At 36.5% G+C, this 21006-nt stretch overlaps 2 protein-coding genes across 2 annotated transcripts in view; one reads left to right on the top strand and one right to left on the bottom strand.

Annotated features, from left to right (window-relative positions):
• Positions 1-1756: 1756 nt before the first annotated feature.
• Positions 1757-5057, top strand: ATOH7 (atonal bHLH transcription factor 7). Its single transcript, XM_030487092.1, has one exon. It carries the CDS (start codon positions 1962-1964, stop codon positions 2415-2417), a length of 456 nt encoding a protein of 151 aa, XP_030342952.1. The 5' UTR covers positions 1757-1961; the 3' UTR covers positions 2418-5057.
• Positions 5058-13181: 8124 nt separating this feature from the next.
• The window catches only part of MYPN (myopalladin), a 48338-nt gene continuing 40513 nt past the window's right edge, over positions 13182-21006 (bottom strand). Inside the window, exons 15-19 of the mRNA XM_030487093.1 lie at positions 20706-20832; positions 18986-19193; positions 18001-18166; positions 15587-15720; positions 13182-13393 (exon numbers count right to left, since the gene is read on the bottom strand). Of these exons, the coding sequence (XP_030342953.1) occupies positions 13224-13393; positions 15587-15720; positions 18001-18166; positions 18986-19193; positions 20706-20832 (805 nt within the window). The 3' untranslated portion in view covers positions 13182-13223. The remainder of the gene's footprint in view (positions 13394-15586; positions 15721-18000; positions 18167-18985; positions 19194-20705; positions 20833-21006) is intronic.

Raw genomic sequence — 21006 nt, 5'->3', positions numbered from 1 at the left:
TCCCTACCCCAACTATCCTGTCTGTTCAAGACCATTAGGATTCAGAATATTAAGAGCAGAGCAACTGGGCGTAACAGTCTACATTCAACATCTGTCGTGCTGGAGTCCATTAGTGTTCAATTGCATCCTATTGTTTTTGGATTATTCAACCTCATTTCATTGTCATTGCTTCTGCTAGGGATTAATCAGCTGTTTACAACTACACCAAGTTCTGGGGTCATAATGAAAACAATTGAGCTATAGTTCTAAATAAATATACAGTATTCAGTCTCTAATGAAAAAAGTTACTAATTTATGAATGCTGGTAACAATTTAATTAAGTTTGAAATCAATACAGATAATAAATCATTGTGTGGTAGGGGTTTTTTTTACCTTTTGTGTATATCATAAAATGATAGTATGATGTTTCCTTGTAAGTCTATGTAGATAATGGTTTTAATAATACAAGTACTGTAAAAGAAATATGTTTTGATTATGGGTGGTGGGTGTATGTATGGTAGCTTCTCTATCATTACAACTGGTAGCAGGAATAATCCCTTACTGCCAGCAAACAGATTTCTTCACATGCTCTCTTATTCCATTTAATTATTCAGGGATATTACTAAAAAGACACTTTTTTTTTTTCCCTGCACATAAAATACACATATATACCTTAATATGGTACATTAAGTAGGACAGTTTTCAGATAATTTGTATACTTACATGTTTCTGTGTATGTCTGTATCACAACCTATCTAAATATTTTTACAGTCATTATTAGATAAATCCATAGCTACATGTTAACTGTTTAAATATATTTACATTATTTCAATGACATTAGATTTGCTGACAGGCAAATACATAATGCCCCTTTTCCTCAAGATAGTAGTCTCTCTGCAATGTTGCATACTTTATACAATATTAAAATTCTGAAGGGTTCTGAAGTGTTAATAAATTGAGTCTACTTACTTTGGTACCGTACAATGCAAACCAGTAGTATTCTTGGCCATATACCACAAAGCTAATTCTCTTCTGTTTCATTAGAATAGCTTCTAATGAATAGCTTCTACCCTTAATACTGTCTAACCAGAATTTTCACATTTTAAAATATAAATACTACAATGCATAGAGATTTATTTCTCCTCCCCCCCTCCCCGAGTTGCAACAGATTATCCATTGAAAGGATCTTTTGCTTAACTGCCCAGGGTCTTGTGGGGCCAGCCAGACACTACTCCAGATGGCAAGTTGTTAGGGCTGGACAGACTGGCTTTGGAAGACTTCTCAACAGCTGAAGGCTGTAATGTTCAGATTTTACTGGTTTGGGTTTTTTTTCCCCCTGTAGTTCCCAGGGTGGGAAGGTGCTGGGATGGAAGCAGAGTGCCGCCCGCCCACCTGCTACCACCTGTTTAGCTTTTGCAGTTTCTATAAAGCCTCATCTTGTCTGTAAGACACAATCATTGCTTGCCGGCAGGAGTCAAGAAAGGAGGGATTTCTGTTACGAAGTTATGTCTTCAGATCACAACAGTTCATCATTTTGAAATACTCTCCTAAACTGAATCAGAACTTCTTTCATTTGAAATGGTCATTTGGAATTGATATGTCTTTAACCCATTAAGATCCTTTTTGGATTAAATGGACCATTTTTTTCAGTAACATACATTTTGAGAATGGAGATTTCATTGTTTTCTATCTCTTTGAGTTTAAAGAAATTAAAAGAATGAAAGCATAAGACATTAAAAACTCTTTCTTCTTTATTTAAACAATAAGAAGCAATTTTCAGACATTTTCAGAAGAACCAGAAGACCTTTTATTTATTTATCTTTTTTTTTACTAGATGCTAAGAAAAATATCCTATCATTGACATCTGGAAACAGGTTCAAGAGGTACGCAGGCTACTCACATGAGTGCTTTCCTGACCACTTTTTAGATACCTAATTTTTAAAAGGTAATCTTTGTGTCTGTGAACCTGAAGCTGCATCAAAATGAAAACCTGTAAATCCAGTCATTTGCATTCAGGCGTAGAGTCAGACATCCAGTGCAGAGGTGGACCAGGCTGTGTTGTGAAGTGCAGTTCGGAAAGGATGGAGAGTGCTGCAAAGAGAAGACTGGCTGCCAATGCCAGGGAGAGAAGACGAATGCAAGGACTGAACACAGCCTTTGATCGTTTGAGAAAGGTGGTTCCACAGTGGGGTCAAGATAAGAAGCTGTCCAAGTATGAGACCCTTCAGATGGCTTTGAGTTATATCGTGGCTCTCACTAGAATCCTTGCCGAAGCAGAACGATACAGTACTGAAAGAGAATGGATTAGCCTTCACTGTGAACACTTTCATCCAGAGAGCTACCACCAATACACGGGACCAAAAATGGCAGCGGACAGTGATCCATATGCACAGCGAATATTCAGTTATCACCCTGAACACTTTCAAATAGCTAATTAGAACTTTTTTTGAACTAAGAATATGCAGCAGGCCAGATGTGTAATTTAATAATTAGCAAGAGTTAATCTGCTTGAATAAGGTAATACTGTCATTATAATAGCTTATTCTTGTCTGCGTCTTATACTAATTTGACAATAAATTTGCCTTGAGAACTTTAAATCAAAATGCATTGAAGAAGATTGAATTTATTTAATCCTGGTGGAAGACATACTTTTAATTTGAAATCTTTTTGATGATTGTTTTGTAGTTCATCTAGTTCATTTAATTCTTTAATTCAGTAAGTTTTTGGTGAATTTTTTTTTACTGTGGTGAATCATGACAGTATTTTCTACAGATCATGCGCCGAATTGGCCCGTGGTGTAATTGAATGGAATAACACCAGAAATTAACTTCATTTCATGTTTTTATTTTTCTATCAGCTTTTAAGTTATTTTTTGGTTTGTTTTCACATAAATGGCTCCCATGGAAAAAGTTCGATAATGTATTGGAGTTCTAGTCCTCAGAGAACTAACCTTCTTAAACTTTGTAAGTTTGACATATGGGTTCCAAGTTTGTATAGATTTGCTTTAATCCAATTTATGGTGTCTCTTGTATGCTCGAAAAAGAGCTGGTTTCAAGTCATGGAAGAGATGTTTTTATTTTCAATGGCTGTAAAAGCCCATGTGATTATATACCATGAATGAGAATGCTCATGTGAAAATAACCTAAATCTCTAGATTTTTGTAGACTTTAAGTGTTTGGATTTTATTTTCTAATTTTATGTTATCTGGTAACAGTAACAGATTTTGTAAATCATAAATAAAGTGTTTTCTATGCTATGTCTTCACCAACTGCCTGAAATTCCTACTCTAAAGAATTACTTACTAGTGGATTTCCTACCCCAAATGTTATACAACTTCCATCACAGTCCTTGTAGTTTAATAAAGGATCAACTAAGTAGTGCAGAAGGATCAACTAGGAAATGATGCTTGCTTCCCACTTAAAGAAGTGTGTTTTATGTACCTTCTGAAAAACAGCCTTTAAAGATAAAAGTTTGATAAAATGCTATAGAGCATTCTTGCAAAGCAGTTGAGTTCATTTCAGCACTGGTGATGCCCTGAATAGCCTTTTGTTTGTTTGCTGCTTTCACTTGTAGATCTGGGTAGAAAAGGCAGAAGAGGAAAGGAGGTTGGGAAGATCAAAAACTGAATAGGAGCAAGATAGCTGGAGAAGCAGATGTGTTTGTAGCATGATGTAGAGTCTGCAAAAGTTGAACTGCCGATGGCTCGTGCGATGGTGGCAGACTATGAAGCTGAAAGGTTATTTTTGCTGGTGCTGCTGTGGGGAGTTTCTGGAAACAAGCCCTTGCTAGTGTTTGCCATGAGAGAGAAGTTAATAAAGAGCTGCTGTCCCAGAACAGCTGTCTGTTGGTGGGTTTCCAGCAGGGAAGGCTGGCAGGTTCCCTGCTGGCTGCTGCCATGTCTTATATTTTAGAATTCTTTCAAATGACAAACGAATAGCTTTGATAGGAGTTACTTTCAACAACTAAGCAGCTTTCAGCAAAAACCAAAAGCATTAATAGGAGCGAAGCCCTGCTTTGGGGGAAAGGAACTCTGCTGGAGGAACAGTTGCATGCAAAGATCTGATCTTTCTGTCTGTCTTCTCTCAAAACCCTTATTGACGTTTTGCGCTTGGTCACTGTATTGCAGACTCATGCTTTTCCTGAGGCAGGAGTTGGACTGTTCCTGAAGTGAAAGCTGCCGGGACAGCATTTCAGGATAGATTAAACACATATAGAAGAGGCACTGTATATTCTGAGCAACTCTCTCCTTTAAACACTGGCATTCAGGAATGTTTTTAACGTATACTTTAGCCTCTTTAAAGGTAATGGATAGTGCTTATTATTAAAGTGTGTGCCTTTTTCTTCTTAGGAATTACATTTAGATCTTTACCAGCCAATAGAAAGTGGATTTAGCCTTCTGGAAATGTGAAGTCGTGTTACTCACTGATTTCTTTGCTTAAGTTTATATATAGGGAGAATAGAATTAATTGCTGTCTATCATATAGCCAATTTGATACTGTTTGAATATTACTCGTCATTAAAGGGCAAGTTTATATCTGTAATAATAATCAATGTGATCCTTAAATAATTAAATGATGTGCCATATTGCAGTAGTTTATTAGCTGTAAACATTATTAGCTGTGAGACATTCTCACCTGCACTGCTAGGATAGTAGTGGCTTTTCTGTCCTGAAACAGGAATATGATGCAAATGAATGGTGCAATTATATGACATGGAAGACTTAGCTTAGTGAAAGATAGCCTTCTAAACCTTAGGTGGGAAGGGTAATACAATACAAAGCTATAAATACCAGAATAGTGTGCAAGAATGGTACTTGTGCATTTCTGCACTACTGGCATATAATTTGATTAAGTGGGACATGACAATGCAGTTTATATGTAATTTACATAGAAGTACTTAATATCAGTTTCTTTTCAGATTGTGTTTCTTCCATGCAGTGTTGTAATTTACTGTCTACTGCATATGATGATATAATTATAAAAATAATGGATTAGTATGCAGTGAATGGTTAGATGAATGATAGTAAGTTCACATAAAGAGGAACAAACCAACACAAAACATAAAATATTTGTGGCCATATGACCAAAAATTATTAAGAATTGAAACCAAAGTCCTAGAAAGCACTTCGCTGCAGTACATAGCTTGTGAACACTTGCGAATCAGGTCATTGCATCAATCTCTGGTGTTGAACAGTATGATAAGATTATTATGCCTATTCTCTTAGATTTGGTTGTGCTAATGGAATGTAAATGTTGTATTGATCTCTTTATTGATAATAATTAGTAATATTACTACTAGAAAAATTGTGCTTTTATATAATGCTATAGTATTTTTTGTTTCTTGGGAGAGTGCAGCGTTGAGCTGGATGGTGGGATTTCCAATTTGCTGTAGTACTGAAGGCAGCAGAGTAGTTCTTTGTAGTGTATAGACAGCTGTCTGTCTATTGATGACTTGTCAAAGCTTTTGGGGGAGTGAATTGGGGTGAGGATGAAGTTTAAACATTAAAAATTCTTTCTGAAGGCAGTCTGAAAAGCAGATAATCCGTGTTGTTTTGGACTTCTCAAACACAACTATTCGGGAAATCATAGGTTCATTTTCATAGCTTTCCTTTACAAATTCCTTTATGACACTTTGTGAAATGTAAACTTGACTGCTTAAGTTTAACTTGGGTTTGATTATTGCTCTCAAATATTTGTTCCCCACTGGCTGTTTGGTGCTTGTCAGATAAGGGCTGTGACCGTTCTTCTGTACTGGACTTTACTGATATAGGCGTTTGAAGCCCCTCCTCTTAAATAATTCTTGCTGCCAGTGACCCTCCAAATGAAGCAAAAGCTTAGATGTTCAGAGCTTGGTGTGTTCTTAGTGACTGAGTTTTATCTGCTTGTGAATTTTTGTCCAGCTGAACAGCAGTGCAAACCTGAAATATTTCTATTTGTAGTATCAGTACATTGTAATTCTAAACCCACATTATTGTGAAAACGCTGGGGATGTGAAATGCTTGCTTCATTAAATATTTGTTGCATACTACACACATATGTTTTACTATTGAAATTCAGTGTGAAATCCTAATGGACTGTTTGTGGGAAATTAACCTTTATTCTTCTAAAAGATTCAGACTGCAAGGGTTTCTATTTGAAGTAGCTATGGATACTCTGCTTCTGTAATTCTTTGAATCATATCACCCTATTCTGACAGGGTGACCAGAGTTATTTTTGAACTCGAAACTGGAGTGACATTTTTAGCTGCAGTGACTTTCAGTGGCTGAGAGCAGAACTAGGGTAGCACATTCCCTAGTGTATGTTAGTAATGAAAAGACGGTGGTTTCTTCCTGTCTAAATATTGGAGTCATCAGTGAATATGTATTAGCATGTCTTACGACTTCAATTCATTCCAATTTTAGGCTTCTATTTTCCGTTTCACCGTTTATAGGGTATTTAGGGCACAGACCATCTTGTGCTATACACACATACAGGACAAAGCATAGTTTTGGACTGGAATTGTTAAATAGTGCTGCTGTACAAATTCTGAAAAGTAAAAATGTTGCTAACTTTGGTTACACTCTTGTAAAGTCAATGACATTACAACTGTTTCACATAGGGAAGCATGAGTGTCATTAGATTTTTTTAATATTTAGCGAAGTTTCCTATACCTTCTTAAGTAGAACTTCTGTGGTGAAATCTTTGTGGAAGTGCTGTAGTGTGATGTGGCTCACTACGCACAAAGAATAATATGATTTTCAGTCAAATTTTTGATTTTCCAAAATAAGCTTTTTCCTGAAGATAGGCACTCTTTCTTACACTTAGGATAGGGTTCCAGCTACTTAAGCCAAGCAACATGGATACATTTTGCTGTAATTTAGGAGTGAAATTTATCTAGGGTTTTTTTTTTTTTCTAAATTCAATAAGAATTTACAGAACAGCATCTATTTGCTCTAATTATGTTCAGCTGTTCTATCTCTACAGAATATCCAGGAAAAAACAAATGTACAGAGAATAAAGACATGTTTATTCATTGAAGAAGCAGTCCAGTGTTTCCTCTACACAGGTATCTCATAAGAAACATTGATTTCACCTGGTACTTGGGCACTTTTAAAAACATGCCTTATGTTTTTAACTTTAATTACATATCAAGAAAACATGGCTTTAAAAAACCCCATGTATAATATTTAAATATATTTTCTACCGAAGAGTACATTTTAATATTGTCTACTATTTTTTTTTTCTAGTTTGTAATTCAGTTTCCATTTGTACAGAACCTAGCATGCAAAATATACCTTACACAGAGTTTGCTTAAAATATCTGGATATGTAACTCCAAGGAATAAGAAGTTAATTTCTGAATGGCTTCCTGCATAGTCCTTTTTTTTTTTTTTCCTCCAAAATTTCAGAATGTCTTCAGTATTTATCCGTTTCTTTACAAAACTGTGTTGCCTGCTACTAATGGATTGTGTGATCCTAAAGGATGGTCAGTTTCTGAACAGAGTTTCCCACTCATGTAAATGGAGAAGTCCACTTAAATTCACATAACATACAGCCCAGGATTTCTTTGTATTATGCAATAAATAGTTCTTTATAGTGGACTTGAAGTATAAAGACATTAATAAAAGCAGCTTGTGTTGCTTAGAGGAAATCATAAAATGTATAGTAGCTGCTTTAACCCATGGAGGTGTAGCTGAGCTAAAATGGTCTTAAGAACGTTGCCTCTGACCTAGCAGACACAGAAGTACACAGAAATCAAGCTGGTAGGAATGGAGAAACATGGTTACATTGGAAAGCAAAATCAGTACCAGCAAATGTAATGGGGTGCATCCTTTTTTTTCCCCTATTCTCTTCTGTATCCGAGCTATAAGATCCATCTTCCTTCAAGTGTTGGTTTTACGCCTGCTGCTCGTTTAAAATTAATTCCAAAGTCTACTAATGGACGACCCTTGTACAAAGAATAGGCCAAATCATTCAAGTTGAAGATGTGTATAGGGAAGAGTGAAGTTCAGTGCGGTTTGTTTGTGTGTTTGACTCTCATTCAATTTTCTCTTGTTCAAGTGCTTATACACAGCTAATGTTTGAAAAAACAAGCCCTCTGTAACAGGTCTCCAGTGCCCTACTGTATGGAGAAACTTCTAGAAGCATTGGTCTAGACCCAGTAAATGAGTGTTTCAGGGGCAGTGTGTGACCTAGGCAGACAATGTAGCAGATAGATAGATTCTGCATGACTTTTTGAGACGTGGTGGAGTTCAGTTAGGATGGTCTGTAGGTAAAAGTATATGCTTAAGCATAGCCTTTGGAGGCTAATTCTCAAAGATCCTGAGAATTTGGCAAATATATTGACCTTTAAAATATGCAAATAGTCCTAAAGACTCCTTGGCTTCTGCTCTGGTACCCCTGAGAAAACTTGTTCTTTCCAATTTTGATGAAGGGGCTGAGGTTATCAGAAAAAGAAAGCATAATTTAAAACCAAAGTGAATTGATATGAAGAATTGTTCAAAAAACAACTACATTTCATAACTACCTTCTAGAAGCATTGCTTGTGTATAACTTGACAGTATTTTATTATTCTCTTTTAAATATTGTAAGGCCTGTTTCCATTAATCAGCTGTCACAAAAAAGTTCTGAGGACACCTCTGATCTTATTGCACACTTTTTCAAAATTATTTGAGCACGTGAAGAACACAGTCTTGTATGCAACTCTGAAGCATTTATTTAAGTTTAGGTGAGATGAAGGGAAATACATTACTGAACAGGCAAGTGTTTGGTTTTGCCTTTCATATGCACTTAAATATACTTTAAAACTGACATTTGCATTTTCCTTCCCAGTGAGAATGAAGTTGGATCCAAACAAAAAAAAAAAAGCAACTTTAATAAAGAAAAAATTATAAAATAGAATTTTAAGGCTCAAAGTGAACATCTTTGTATTGTAAATAGTAAGGCAATTACAATGAATCACTTCTCCAAAATTAAACAGTTAAAATTTAGGTCTTGCTAATAAGGTTGTATGAAGGCATTTTCCAGAAACACTTTTAAACCTGGTAGCATTAAGAACATGGTTCTTAAAGGAATTCTTATTCCAGATCTGTTGCTTTGAAGTAACTATGATTACTACAAACAGTTGGGATTGGCAATTGTTTACATATTAAGATAAAAACTGCAGACTTAGCTTTTCGTATTTGAAGTGTGTGCTCTCATCTTCTTCTCACGTTAACACATGTGATGCATTCAGAAGGTATGCTTCATCTTCCATATGGAAGCAAAGGAACTCAATCCAGCTGTTTTAAGGCAAGAAGTCCAACGACATCAGCGGAAACTGCTATGTGGTGCTGCTGAGCACTGGGTCTGCACCAAGCTGGACCAGAATTTTAAAGCAAAGATAATACTTCTGCTTTCTAGAACTGCAATACAAAAGTTGTCATTTCTGCTCTTCTTTGAAATATACTGTGTCTCTGTATGCAAAACCAGGACTAGAAGGAAACAGGAAACTGAGGACACTGATTCAGAAAACACTGAGAGGTTGCAAACCTGTGCATTTCTGTATCTCACTGATAGAACATTATGCTCCACATTGTGGTGATTTAATGGACTTTTGGAAGAATGTAGCTAACACTGACTTCAGTGGAAGTTCTAACATTGATTTTTCTTGTTGCAGTAGCCTGCCCTGAATAAGAGAATGAAATACCATGCAAGTGTGAAGTCAAATCAGTTATTCAATTAAACAAAAACAATGAACAGCCAAGCTGTTCAGGAAGGGAGCACAGGTGCAAGTCTCAAGTGATAAGACAGTGCCATCCTCCACAGGACATGATCTCAAACAGCATTGCATGTTTTGTGACAGCTCAGTGTTGTCTCTGCTGCTTACACAAGCCTGTTTCCCATGGCTTTTCCATCAGTTAACAACATCAACATAATTTTTTTGTCCTTTTCTAGCAAGTTATCTTTGTGATGAGCACATCAGTACTACTAATTAGCAGTATTTACATCCATCCACATCAGCTTCCTTTACATACTCCTTTTATGGGCTCAGTACATGCAGAGGAGAAATGTCCTGTAGCAGTTAACAAGCAAAATGACTACAGAACATTTGGGATCAGACTCTGATTTTGTTTGTATCAGATGCACTGAAAGTAATTGAAATTACCGATTTCTGCGTTGTGTAGGGAGGTGTGATGGGTAAAGTTTTGATCCTTTTGCTAGTAAATACTGTCAAGGAGAGAATGGTATAGTTCAGCTGACAAATTTTGGTGGTCCACTCCTGTAGCCTACCTCTCAGGGAAACTTCTGGGGCCTCTTCCTGAATGACTAAGGATTAATCCTTCTTACACAGATTTTTTTGAAAAGTATTTCAGCACTAGACTTTGTCCTCCAACTTCCAAAGAACTGAATGTTCATTTTAAAAAAGCACTGTACCATTTCATCCTCATCTTGTCAGTTCAGGTTATAATGATATAAGTTTGGAGACATTCCACTGAAATCACGGAGAAAAGGTTGAAGAGATGTGGTTTACATATTTTCTCTGTGCACTTTGGCTTTTAATTTGTACTGAGTTTTTGGGGGTGTTGTTTGATGATGTAAAATGGGAGAATCACTACTACTGTCAGTAATATTAAGAAGTATGATTCCAGCACTGGTAACCAGTTATTTGCTAATAGTAAGTATTTCTTTTTTCTAAACTACGTAAAGAACTCTGATTAAAGTGATCACTTTGTAGCTACAATTGCCTCATAGGATATAGCCTAGTTAAAAAGGAAAAGGTTGTACTAACTTGAATTCTTAGTTTCTACTCAGTCAATGGGTAACTTAATCCACAGAGGGTATTCAGAGAGGCAGTGGAAAGTAAGGTAATTTAGAAAGTATAGAGTGATTTAGGTCTGAAGGAACCTCTGGAGGTCATCTTGTCCAACCCCTCACTCAAAGCCAGGCAAGGGGGCCACAGGGGAGTTCTAAGCAGACAATCCTTTGACTAAGCCTGTGCTAGGTATAAAGCCTGATGGCTGATACACAGCCTGGAATACTTTGGATCAAAATCTACTTTTCAGTTCTGGCATGAAATAATGGGAAGAACAGGGCTGTACATGGGAGTAGAATTTGATCTTCTGTGTCTTAATTTCCTCACTTTCTACTTCCCAACAGCACTTGATTAAACAAGCAAAACCCAATGACTTTCCTTGGATTATTTTCACAGGAGTAGTTACTAATATGGGAAACTTTAAATTTTGGGTTGTCCAACTCTGACTCAGTCTAGGTTTAGTTTTGGAATGCCTAAGCCATCCTAAAAACAAGTGAAGATAGAGGAGCAGTAGGTTCTTTAGCCTAGAAAATCAGACCCACAATGTGTCTTAAATTAGGCACCCTGTAACTGAAGTCACTTGAACCAATACATAACTTTTAATAGCTATTAGTTTTATTTTGTTTGCCAGGGAGGAGATACTACACAGGCAACAACTGGTATTTCTGTTTTCCCGCTGAAATATTTGCACATTGTTTTGTCTCCCAGGATAAGAATGGATTTAAGTTTCCTGGTCTGTTTGGTCTGGGGTGACCCACCTGAGATTTGTAACAAAAGCATGAATGTTGTAATGATGGTTTTGTTTTATGGTCTTCACTCAGGTGGGAAGTGGAACAAATTAACTTCCTCTAAACCCCTAGGGAACCAACAGTTAGAAACAAGGTAAACTGTATTTGTAGGAAACCCAGTGAAAGGCTAACTCTTTGTCAGTCTCTGGCTATATCCAGTATCCCTTTGCTCTAAATAGAACACCTCATTATTTTCTTTGCATATGTAATTTTTTTAAGTTACATTTTTAATTTGAAAAAATCCAAATAAGGTCTAAAATGAAACGACCTGTTAATTTTTCTCGTAATCTCTGTGACTTTGATCAGGACTTCATTGCATTCTCTAGCCATGTTGAAAGCAGTAAGTAAGAACTGCTTGAAAACAATCTCCAAAGAAGAAAGAGAGCAGTAATTTAAAGGTGCAGGAAATAATCTTAGATACTCACAGATTCTAAGTGCTGAGAGGTATTAATACAACTGTGTAGATGCTAAATATGTTTAAATCAATCATTAAGTGTTGTCACTTAACACCTTCTGCTGCACTTTAAATAATTTGCCTTATTTATTACAACTATCAGTTACAGTAGGGTTTTTAGCTCTTTGCACATAACTGTTGCTTAACTTCATAACTTTTGTATATTAACAGAATTTTCTCTTTATAGTAGGCACCACATTTGTGACCATTTCCTTAATGATGGTGAAAATTTAAATTCCATCAGATCATAATTCCTTTTCAGTTAGTTAAAAAATGAGCTAGATGGCAGATGCCTTTTTAATTTAGTCATGTTAAAGATCAGGAAAAAAGGTATTTTTTTGAAATGGTATTAAACGGTATTTAAAACCCACAAAGTTACAAATTTGATATCATCTGTGTTTGAAGGCAGAAAATCATTAACATTGCAAAGAAAAAAATATGAAGCACATCTTGAAAACAGTTTCACCTATGGGCTCCTGAGAACATGCTTCAGACAACAGGAATTTTGGTTTCCTATTTTAGCATCCTACGCATGTGCCCGGTCCCTTGCTTTATGAATCCTTACACCGTGAGTACACAGTTCATGGAGTACACACACACACAAATATAAATATATAGGGTATACAGCTGCACCTCCATGAAACACTATATTTATCTAGTCTTGAGTTCAAAAATTCAAAGATTATTGGTATAATAATATATAAAAATGAGTTACATCTTTTCCCTGTAACTTGTGCTTTGTGATTATATCTGGCATGTTTTTTAGCATTACATTCAAAGTCTTGTTGTTTACCTTCATTCAGGATTATTGTTGTTGTAATGTCTATGTTTTCACTGGCAGTACTCCAGCTAATCATCAATCCTTAACATGGCTTGCTATAGTACAGTAGCTTTAATTCAAGCAGTAAAAGTGGTATCGGCTTTTAGCTGCTGAAAACTATGTTTACTATGTAATTCTTAGCAAACTACACAGTACTGAATTTATTGCACGACACTCCATACCACAATTATCCTGCAGTAAAATAATACGCAAAAGTCTTGTATGATATGTTACTTGCAACATTTGCCGCAGCAGTACACTTAATTACAAACAAGTTGCTTGTAAACCTTGAGCATCTTGACTTGTACCTCTTTTTTGGTTTTGTTTTTTTTTTTGTGTGTTTCGGTTTGTTTCCCCTCCCCCCCCAACAGTTCTAGTATCTCTGCAGGTGTAACTGGAACAATTGTTTTTCAAAGTTCTTCACTCTCCACCACCTTTTGGGTTGGTGATGAAAACAGCATAGGGCTTTCAGTAGCTGGGAAGGCAGAAAAAATGTCAAGTCCTTGACCAGTAAGGCTTGCATACCGGCTGCCACCAGGTCGAAGCTTTATTGGTTGTGGAATTTGACGATGCCACTGAGCTGAAGCAACAGAAACAGAATAGGCTGTATAAACCTCTCATTAAGTTAGCAATGAAACAACAGAAATCAGTGCACACAACTGAAAGCTGCTTTCAACATCCTTGGACAGAGCACAGCATTGTGGCTCCTTGTTTTAAGGTCTGTTCCTTCAAATATTATCATTTATGTAGTTTATATGTTGAATATTTTTATTGAAGTCCACAGATGGAATTTCATCCCTGTTCAGTTCAGTGGTAACGGTTACATGGATTTCACTAAGTCCAATATTCAATCATTTAATCTTTGGAGCCTTCTCCAAAGCTCTTGCAATCATAGCTAAAACCATACCATAGCATGAATAGAGATGTACAAACTGGACATGGCTTTGATTTTGGGTTTTGTACTACTCTGTCCGTTCGGGGACTTTGCTTCCTCATTTTTTATTTTTTTATTTTTTGGGTGGAGTTTAATTTCAAAGTAGTAATATAGGCATTTTATTTAAAGAAGTGATCACAATTTTTGTTTCCCTCTACTACTTACAACTAGTAACAAGTTTCCTATACTTTTTGAAAGATACTGAAAGAAATGCAATCCAAAGACATTCAGTAATTTAAAAGTGACATTCAGCATGTTCCCATATGAACAAATACAGTTATAGTTTTGTAAGAATACCTAGCTACTGTATAATATGTAATATTTATAATTCTTAAAACACTTCAGAAGGGGAAATTGGTATTATCATTGCTGGTATTTATCCGTATCCATGTCTGCACCCAAACAGGACAAACATATCTGTAAGCAATTGAAATGAAGGGGTAGTTCAGGCTAAAAACTCCAAGAATAACAGTGCATGGGACCCACAATCTGCTTCTGAAGCCTTGATAGGAAATAGCTTTCCATGCTGAATTTTGACCCTGTGTATCTGGAAATATTTGAAAAAGAGCCTCCTTTTCTCTTGCAGCTCCCAGTTTGTTTCTGTGTGAACAGTACACTCATTATTTACTGGACTTTCTCTTTGCACATGGAATTGTAAATATCAGACCACTCTTTCAATCCCCCAACCCCATCCATTCAGAATAGCACAAAGAAAAATGATTTCTGTCTCTCCTTTGGGTGTACAAGGCTTGTAGAGCCGTTAGAAAATATGGTTGGAATCAGGAAGCATTTCATACTTGCCATCTTTTTCCTGTTTGTACCTTGAATTCTTCGTATGAAAGTTTAATTTATGTCTTGCAACATTTAGATACCTAAGGAATTATTTTTCATTTTATGTGACCTTTTCTGAATCAGACTCTCACTAGCCCTCTCTTGAACATTACATTACTATTGTTTATATCACCACAAGGTGGCAGAAAACCGACAGAGATGCTCTGATGACTTGCGGTTATCTCTAATAGTTGAGGTTTCTTTAGTTTGGGGTTTTGTTTTTTTTTGTTGTTGTTTGGTTTTTGGTTTTGTTTTTTTTTTTTTTTTTAATAAGAAATATAAGGTTGAAAACATGGGTTTTTTTGTTTTGGTTTGTTTGGTTTTTTTGTTTGAGGTTATAGTTATAATCCAAGAGTTTGGGGAATATGTTTTCTGTTTTATTATGCCGTTTAAGTGACCAAAGTACTCTCTGGCTCTAGATAAATTGTCTGAACTATTACATTTTGCATAGATGAAGAGTAATTAAATAATGCACTGTAGTTCTTGAACTGGGCTGGGGCCTCCTGAGTCCTAGACAAACATTAGATGCAAACTAGCCTCCATTAATTAGGCATAGTTTGCTTCATACATACTCCATAGAAGAAGGGGTCTACTTTCTTGTGTGCAATCTATCGTTCCATCTCAGGTCAGAGGTGTAGCACAGGAATGTGCCAAAGGGAACAGAGCTAAGGTGCAACTTCAACATGTTTATTATATTTTTAAGTGTCTAGGGAATTTGGAAGGTGGAAAATGGAAGTAGAAAATATTGTGCAAAATGCCTACTCTGTTGTTTTGGTTGTTTTTTTTTTTTTCTTTTTACCTGCCTTTAAACTGGTGCAGGAGAGCTAATTTGGCCATTTAGCTGTACCATTATATGTCCTGTTAACCATATTAATCTGTGGTCATTCTGTGACACTAATTTCTAATCCACATCAAAACCAGCAATTTACAGACTAAGAACTAGATGAGAACTGGGACCAGCCAAAGAAAATAAATTCTGATTTGTTTGATTTACTGGCCAATACCTACCGTATATGTCAAGTCTAGCAGTACAAGAGACAATACCAGCTTCGTTTTTTGCAGACAAGGTATACCAGCCAGCATCTGCTTTCTTGGCAGGTTGAATGAGGAGGCAGACATAGCCTGTTGTATCTTGATGCATGCTGGGAAAATAGTTGTTTTGGAATTAGTATTTCTCAAGAACATATAAACTTTGAGATTTTACAATATGTACATTAATTATGAAATAGGTAAGTCACAGCTTCTATTCTCAGAGAGGTATCAGTCCAAGACATTTTTAGTCAGTAGATTTGTTTTCAATATGGCGTCAACCAATGACCAGAGTAATTGAAATTTGTTCTTCCTCTTCCCAGTTGTGCAAAGCCATCAAGTGACAGTGTGAGCTAAATTGTTACTCTGTATGTTTTAATATTGGAATTTCTTACTGAACTCCAATGAAGTAAACCTATGCAAAGCTGCTGTGAAGTCATATTGTATTTTTATCTAGTTCGGAAGCTAGAAGAATAACAAAATACCAAGAACATTTCTAGAAAGTTGTGATATTCTTCACAACTATAACAAGAGCCATTCAGAAACTTTATTATGGCACCCTTTTCCATGAGAAAATGACTGAGTGGCAAAATCCTAAAGATTTATTTGGCCAACACTCTAAAAGAAACCTGCGTCATTTTTCCCTCCTCTTCTTTTGCTCTTCAGTGATCTCAGACTTCCTGGCTGCAATTTCCAGGAAAAACTGTTTGGTAGTATATCAGAGAACTAAGGCTCCTCTGCTCTATAGGCTGTGGTTGGTTCTTATTACCAACCCAAGTGGTTCCATCATTATTAAGGAAGAGCTGGGAGATAAGTACTTCGAAATATCTGAAGTGGCAGGAAGTTCTGAAATTTGAGGTTTTCTTTTCTTATGAACTGGAATGAGAAAACAAACCAGAGAATTTCAGGCCAAGAGGGCATTTTCTGCTTCCAGTAGCTCTAATGAAAAAGGGAACATTCACCCTTTGCTCTCTGCACTACATAATATGCCTTTTGCTGGGGGTGTACTAATATAAAAGCTCATGCAGGTCCACACCATGATAAAAAAAGGTCTCTCAGCTTTAGGCGGGAAAATGATAGTGAGCCAAGTTAGGGACAAACAAGGACAATGCTGCTCATCACTCACATGGACCTGTGTAAAAGCACTCAAAGCCTTGGGGGCAGGCAGTCTGGTCATGACTGGCCGAAATAGCAGAGTTGTTACAAACCTGGTGTTAGCTCCTGGCTTTGTGAGGTGTGGGAGGTTTCCCTCAGACAGTCTTCTGCTAAGCTGAAGCAAAAACTCGTTTTCTAAGCTTATGTGAAACAACTGGAAATGAGGCTTTTAAGGACAGTTGATCATTTTACACTAACTACAGAGTTTCCCATGTGTATAACCATAATCCCTGTGAAAGTACCAGTATTTGAAATATATCTTTGAGTAATATGCTTAGAGGCAGAGGAATAGGCTACAGGCTACAGAAGATCAGAGTCAGGTGGACTTTTTGGAGAGGGGCAGTAATCTCTGAATGGGGACAGGGACACCACGGAGATATTTTCAAGTAAGCTTAAAACACACCTTGCAATAGGTGTGCATTCATAACAAGTGCTGCTGCAGAGCCAGCTTTCTTTACAGAAAGCCTGCAGGGTGTGCGTATAAAAATATAGTACTACTTGAAGCTGATCTCAGAGATCCAGTGACTCAAAATCCAATCATTAGTTGAAGCCAAGTGAAATAAAATGTTAAAAATAAGATTTATATTGAAGTAGAAATCTTTAAAAAATAAATGAAAGCAATTAATTTCTCATTAATTACAGCCAGGCATATTATTTCATCAGCTTTTGTTTTGCAAAACCTAAAAAATAGTGATGCATTTGAATGCAAGATCTGAACCTGAACATTGTTCTATTTTGTAAGCAGGGATCAAAGTCTTTGCCTATGTTTGTGACCAAACTTTGTTATCAGCCTCTGTATCTGATATGCTAAACTCTCTTATTATTCCATTCTCCGGGGCATTCACAACCATGTTCTAACTGTTCTGAGTTTGAATTCATTCATAGTTAGAACTAAACTGAGGAAAAAATAGTTGAGAGAAAGAGTAAGTTGCTAAAATGCCTTAAAATACCATATCATAGTATCTTTAATAAGAAGCTGCATATGCTGTATCAGGCCTATGGTCCGAAAAGTCTATCACCACTCTCCAAATCAGTGGCATATTATGCTCCATGCCTTTATTCTCAACCAAGAAAGTAGCTATTGTTCACCTCACAGTGAAGCCAGCTTTTTAAAACTTCATGTGGGTGAAAAGAAGTTGTTTTAAGAATACCACCACCTGTACTTATCACACAGGTTTTCAAGGAAACAATTGGTCCAGACACAAGAAACTCCAAGCATGGGTATGATGGTACAGTACCTCATCCTCTCTCTGTTTGATGGGATGGTCTCATTATCCTTCTTCCAGTAAAATATGGGGGGTGGCATTCCCACAACTCTACACTCTAATCTGACGGGGTACCCTTCAGGAATACCACAGTTCTGAAGCTTCTCCAAAAACATGGGGGCTTTTTTCACTTCCTTTGCTGGAAAAGTGAAAAGAATCAGTGAACAACAGATATTTTATTGTTTGTTTCACTTTGAACAGTATAGAAGAACATGACCAAAAATTATTCTTGTGATATCAAACTAGGTTGTGAATTTTCAATGGGATATTGGAAGGAAAAGGAAATGCCATGACATAGCCTCTGTAAGGGAACATACGTAAAGAAAATAATAGGCAGAACTGATGTTCATAAAAGAATGGTTGTATGGGTCTAAACGTACTACCATTGCAGGAAACTAATGTCTGATATATGAATTTCAATATCTCACATCGGGAACATAAAGAAATTAATAGGCAGAACTGATGTTCATAAAAGCATGGTTGTATGGGTCTAAATGTACTACCATTGCAGGAAACTAATGTCAGATATATGAATTCCAATATCTCACATCTTTTAAGGCTTTACTAAAGAATAGTATTCAGATTTGTGTTTTCCTATTTAAAAACATTTTTAAACTAATAAAACTGGGACTGAAATCTAGGAGACCTCAACATATATTATGAATTCAAACCCTATGCACTTTCTGGGGAGAATTTTGTCATTTTGCCAAGAGGAGAGGTAAAGTGATGACGAGACAGAATTCTTACAGCCCTCTGTTAATAACAGGAGTGCACCAATCGACTGAGCAGCAGGTCTGTTTCCTTCCATCAGATGAGTTTTATAGCTCTTGAACTTTCCTAACCTCAGTGGATTAACTATGTATTTATACTTGTCTATAGGGAAACTTAAGCAAGGTACTTTTGAAGAAATATCTACAAATAACTTCATCATCATGACTAGTTTTTCGATGATTCTTACCTACAACAGTGAGCTCCAGACTAAATGAATTTTGTCCTGTTTTATTAGTGGCAAGGCAAGTATAAGTTCCAGCATCATTTTGTGAGAGAGGATCAATAAGAAGAGAGTGGACTCCAGTCTCTCTGACCAGCATCTTATGGGTGCCGTCTGGTAGCACAGGTTTGCCGTTCAGAAGCCACGTCAGGTCTGGAGCTGGTAATCCACTCACCTAACAGACAGTGTAACAGACAGAGACAAATGTCAAACTGACAAATAGATTTTAGTAAATTAATAGGTAAGCCTTTTTTTCTTTCAGATACTAACTGAATGATGTCAAAGTTTAGAACAGAAAGATTAGGGTTTGTTTGGTTTTTTTTATTTCTCAGCTTCTGTTCTCTGGTGGTTAGTTCCAAAAGGGAGAAATCCAGAAAACAAACAAGCAAAAAATACATGAAATGCCTACCTTTTTCTTAGTAAAGAAGGAAGATACTTGGTTATATATCAGCGTCACAAAAGACTCCTAGTAATCTGCTAGTTTTCTGGGTTTTTTGTAATGCTGAGTATAAATCAAAACCCTGGATCTAAACCACTGCAGAGTTTATAGAGATGAAGTGTTTTGTACAAATTACTTTGTGTTTCATAAATTTGATGAAGAATGATATAGGTCTTTGTAGCTGCTAAACTTATGTGCTTTAGAACACTGTAGATTAAATATCTCTTAAAAAGTTTATTAGGCTGTATTACAGTCTTAAAGATCTTTCCAATAGATAGAAGTACTTATTCATGTCTGAAATACTGCTTTCCAAACAATATTCTACAAACCAGAGAAAGACGGAAGTGGAACTTGCCTGAACGAGGACTGCTGTCTTCTAGGTTTGTGCAATACCAGACATGCTTTAAAGGCTTCGTAAGCTCTGCCAGGATAGCAGAGCTAAGAATAACAAAATTCTTTGGCATGCTGCCTAGTAAGGTTTTCATCGTAAATTAGTAATGAATCCTGTTCGTCTTCAGGACATTAACTTGTGCTTCAGAGCTTCTACCCTCTTCAAGGTAAGAGACATTCTGGAGTATGGAAGAGGTCAGTGTCAGCAGTACCACCTTTGCTGCACTACTGGGACATAGAAGGACTACTAAAATATGTTGGAACAGATGACTTTCTTAAAGCTGTTCAACAACAGGATATTTCCTGCGTGTACTCTAGCCTCTGACAACTCTCTCATGTCAGGATTTGAATCTGTAAATGGGGATGTTTCTGCGTCTGTGCATACCAGGGAAGCATAAAATGAACTGGCCTCTGTTCCCTCTTTTCAGGGAGTATTAACCTTCAGTAATTCAGTCCAATCCAATGGGAACATTTGTTTGAACAGAATGCAACATGCTGAATCCTCTCTTTCTCATGGTTTTGTGCTATTCTGGGTTGTGTTCAAGAATCTGATAGCGGAGCAGAGTTCAGACTGGTAAGGAACACAGTGCACATATCTAGTAATTTGAACAACCTTGTAAGTAAGACTTCTATTTCTGGGGTTGTGTTTTCTGTATTCTTCATTCCATATAGAATGTGTTGAAGAGAAATGCCCTGAATCAGCTCAGATACAATGGCAATAAGAAATAATTTTTTTTAAATGAAGCGTTAAAACTTTAACAGGAGGTATTCACTCATGCAATAAAAAACATGAAAACACCTAGCAATACATGTACAGAGGCAAAGGAAGTAAGAATGAACAGAGGAAGTAGTTAATACCTTACAATCCAGCCTACAAAGTCGCCCTTCATGTGCTACCATGTCACCTGGAGCCTGTAGAAAGTATGGCCTGAAAAAGCGTTCTGGAACTGCCTCCTTGTCTCCTTCTGGCACCCGGGATCGTGTTCTGCAACACAAAAATTGCATGTATATGTTTGGAAGGCAAAGTTTTTCTCCTAATGCTTAAAAAAAGGAAGAAATTGTTGAAAAGGATGAACAGATAGAGTTAAATAAAACGGTAGAAAGAAATGGACTGATTGAAATTTAATACTTGCGTATTTTCCACTTAGAAAGATTACCA

The sequence above is a fragment of the Strigops habroptila genome, chromosome 5 (genome assembly GCF_004027225.2).
Source record: "Strigops habroptila isolate Jane chromosome 5, bStrHab1.2.pri, whole genome shotgun sequence".
In the NCBI taxonomy this organism is placed as follows: domain Eukaryota; kingdom Metazoa; phylum Chordata; class Aves; order Psittaciformes; family Psittacidae; genus Strigops; species Strigops habroptila.
Note: the sequence above shows the minus strand (reverse complement) of the source record. Positions and strands in the feature narration are given on the sequence as shown.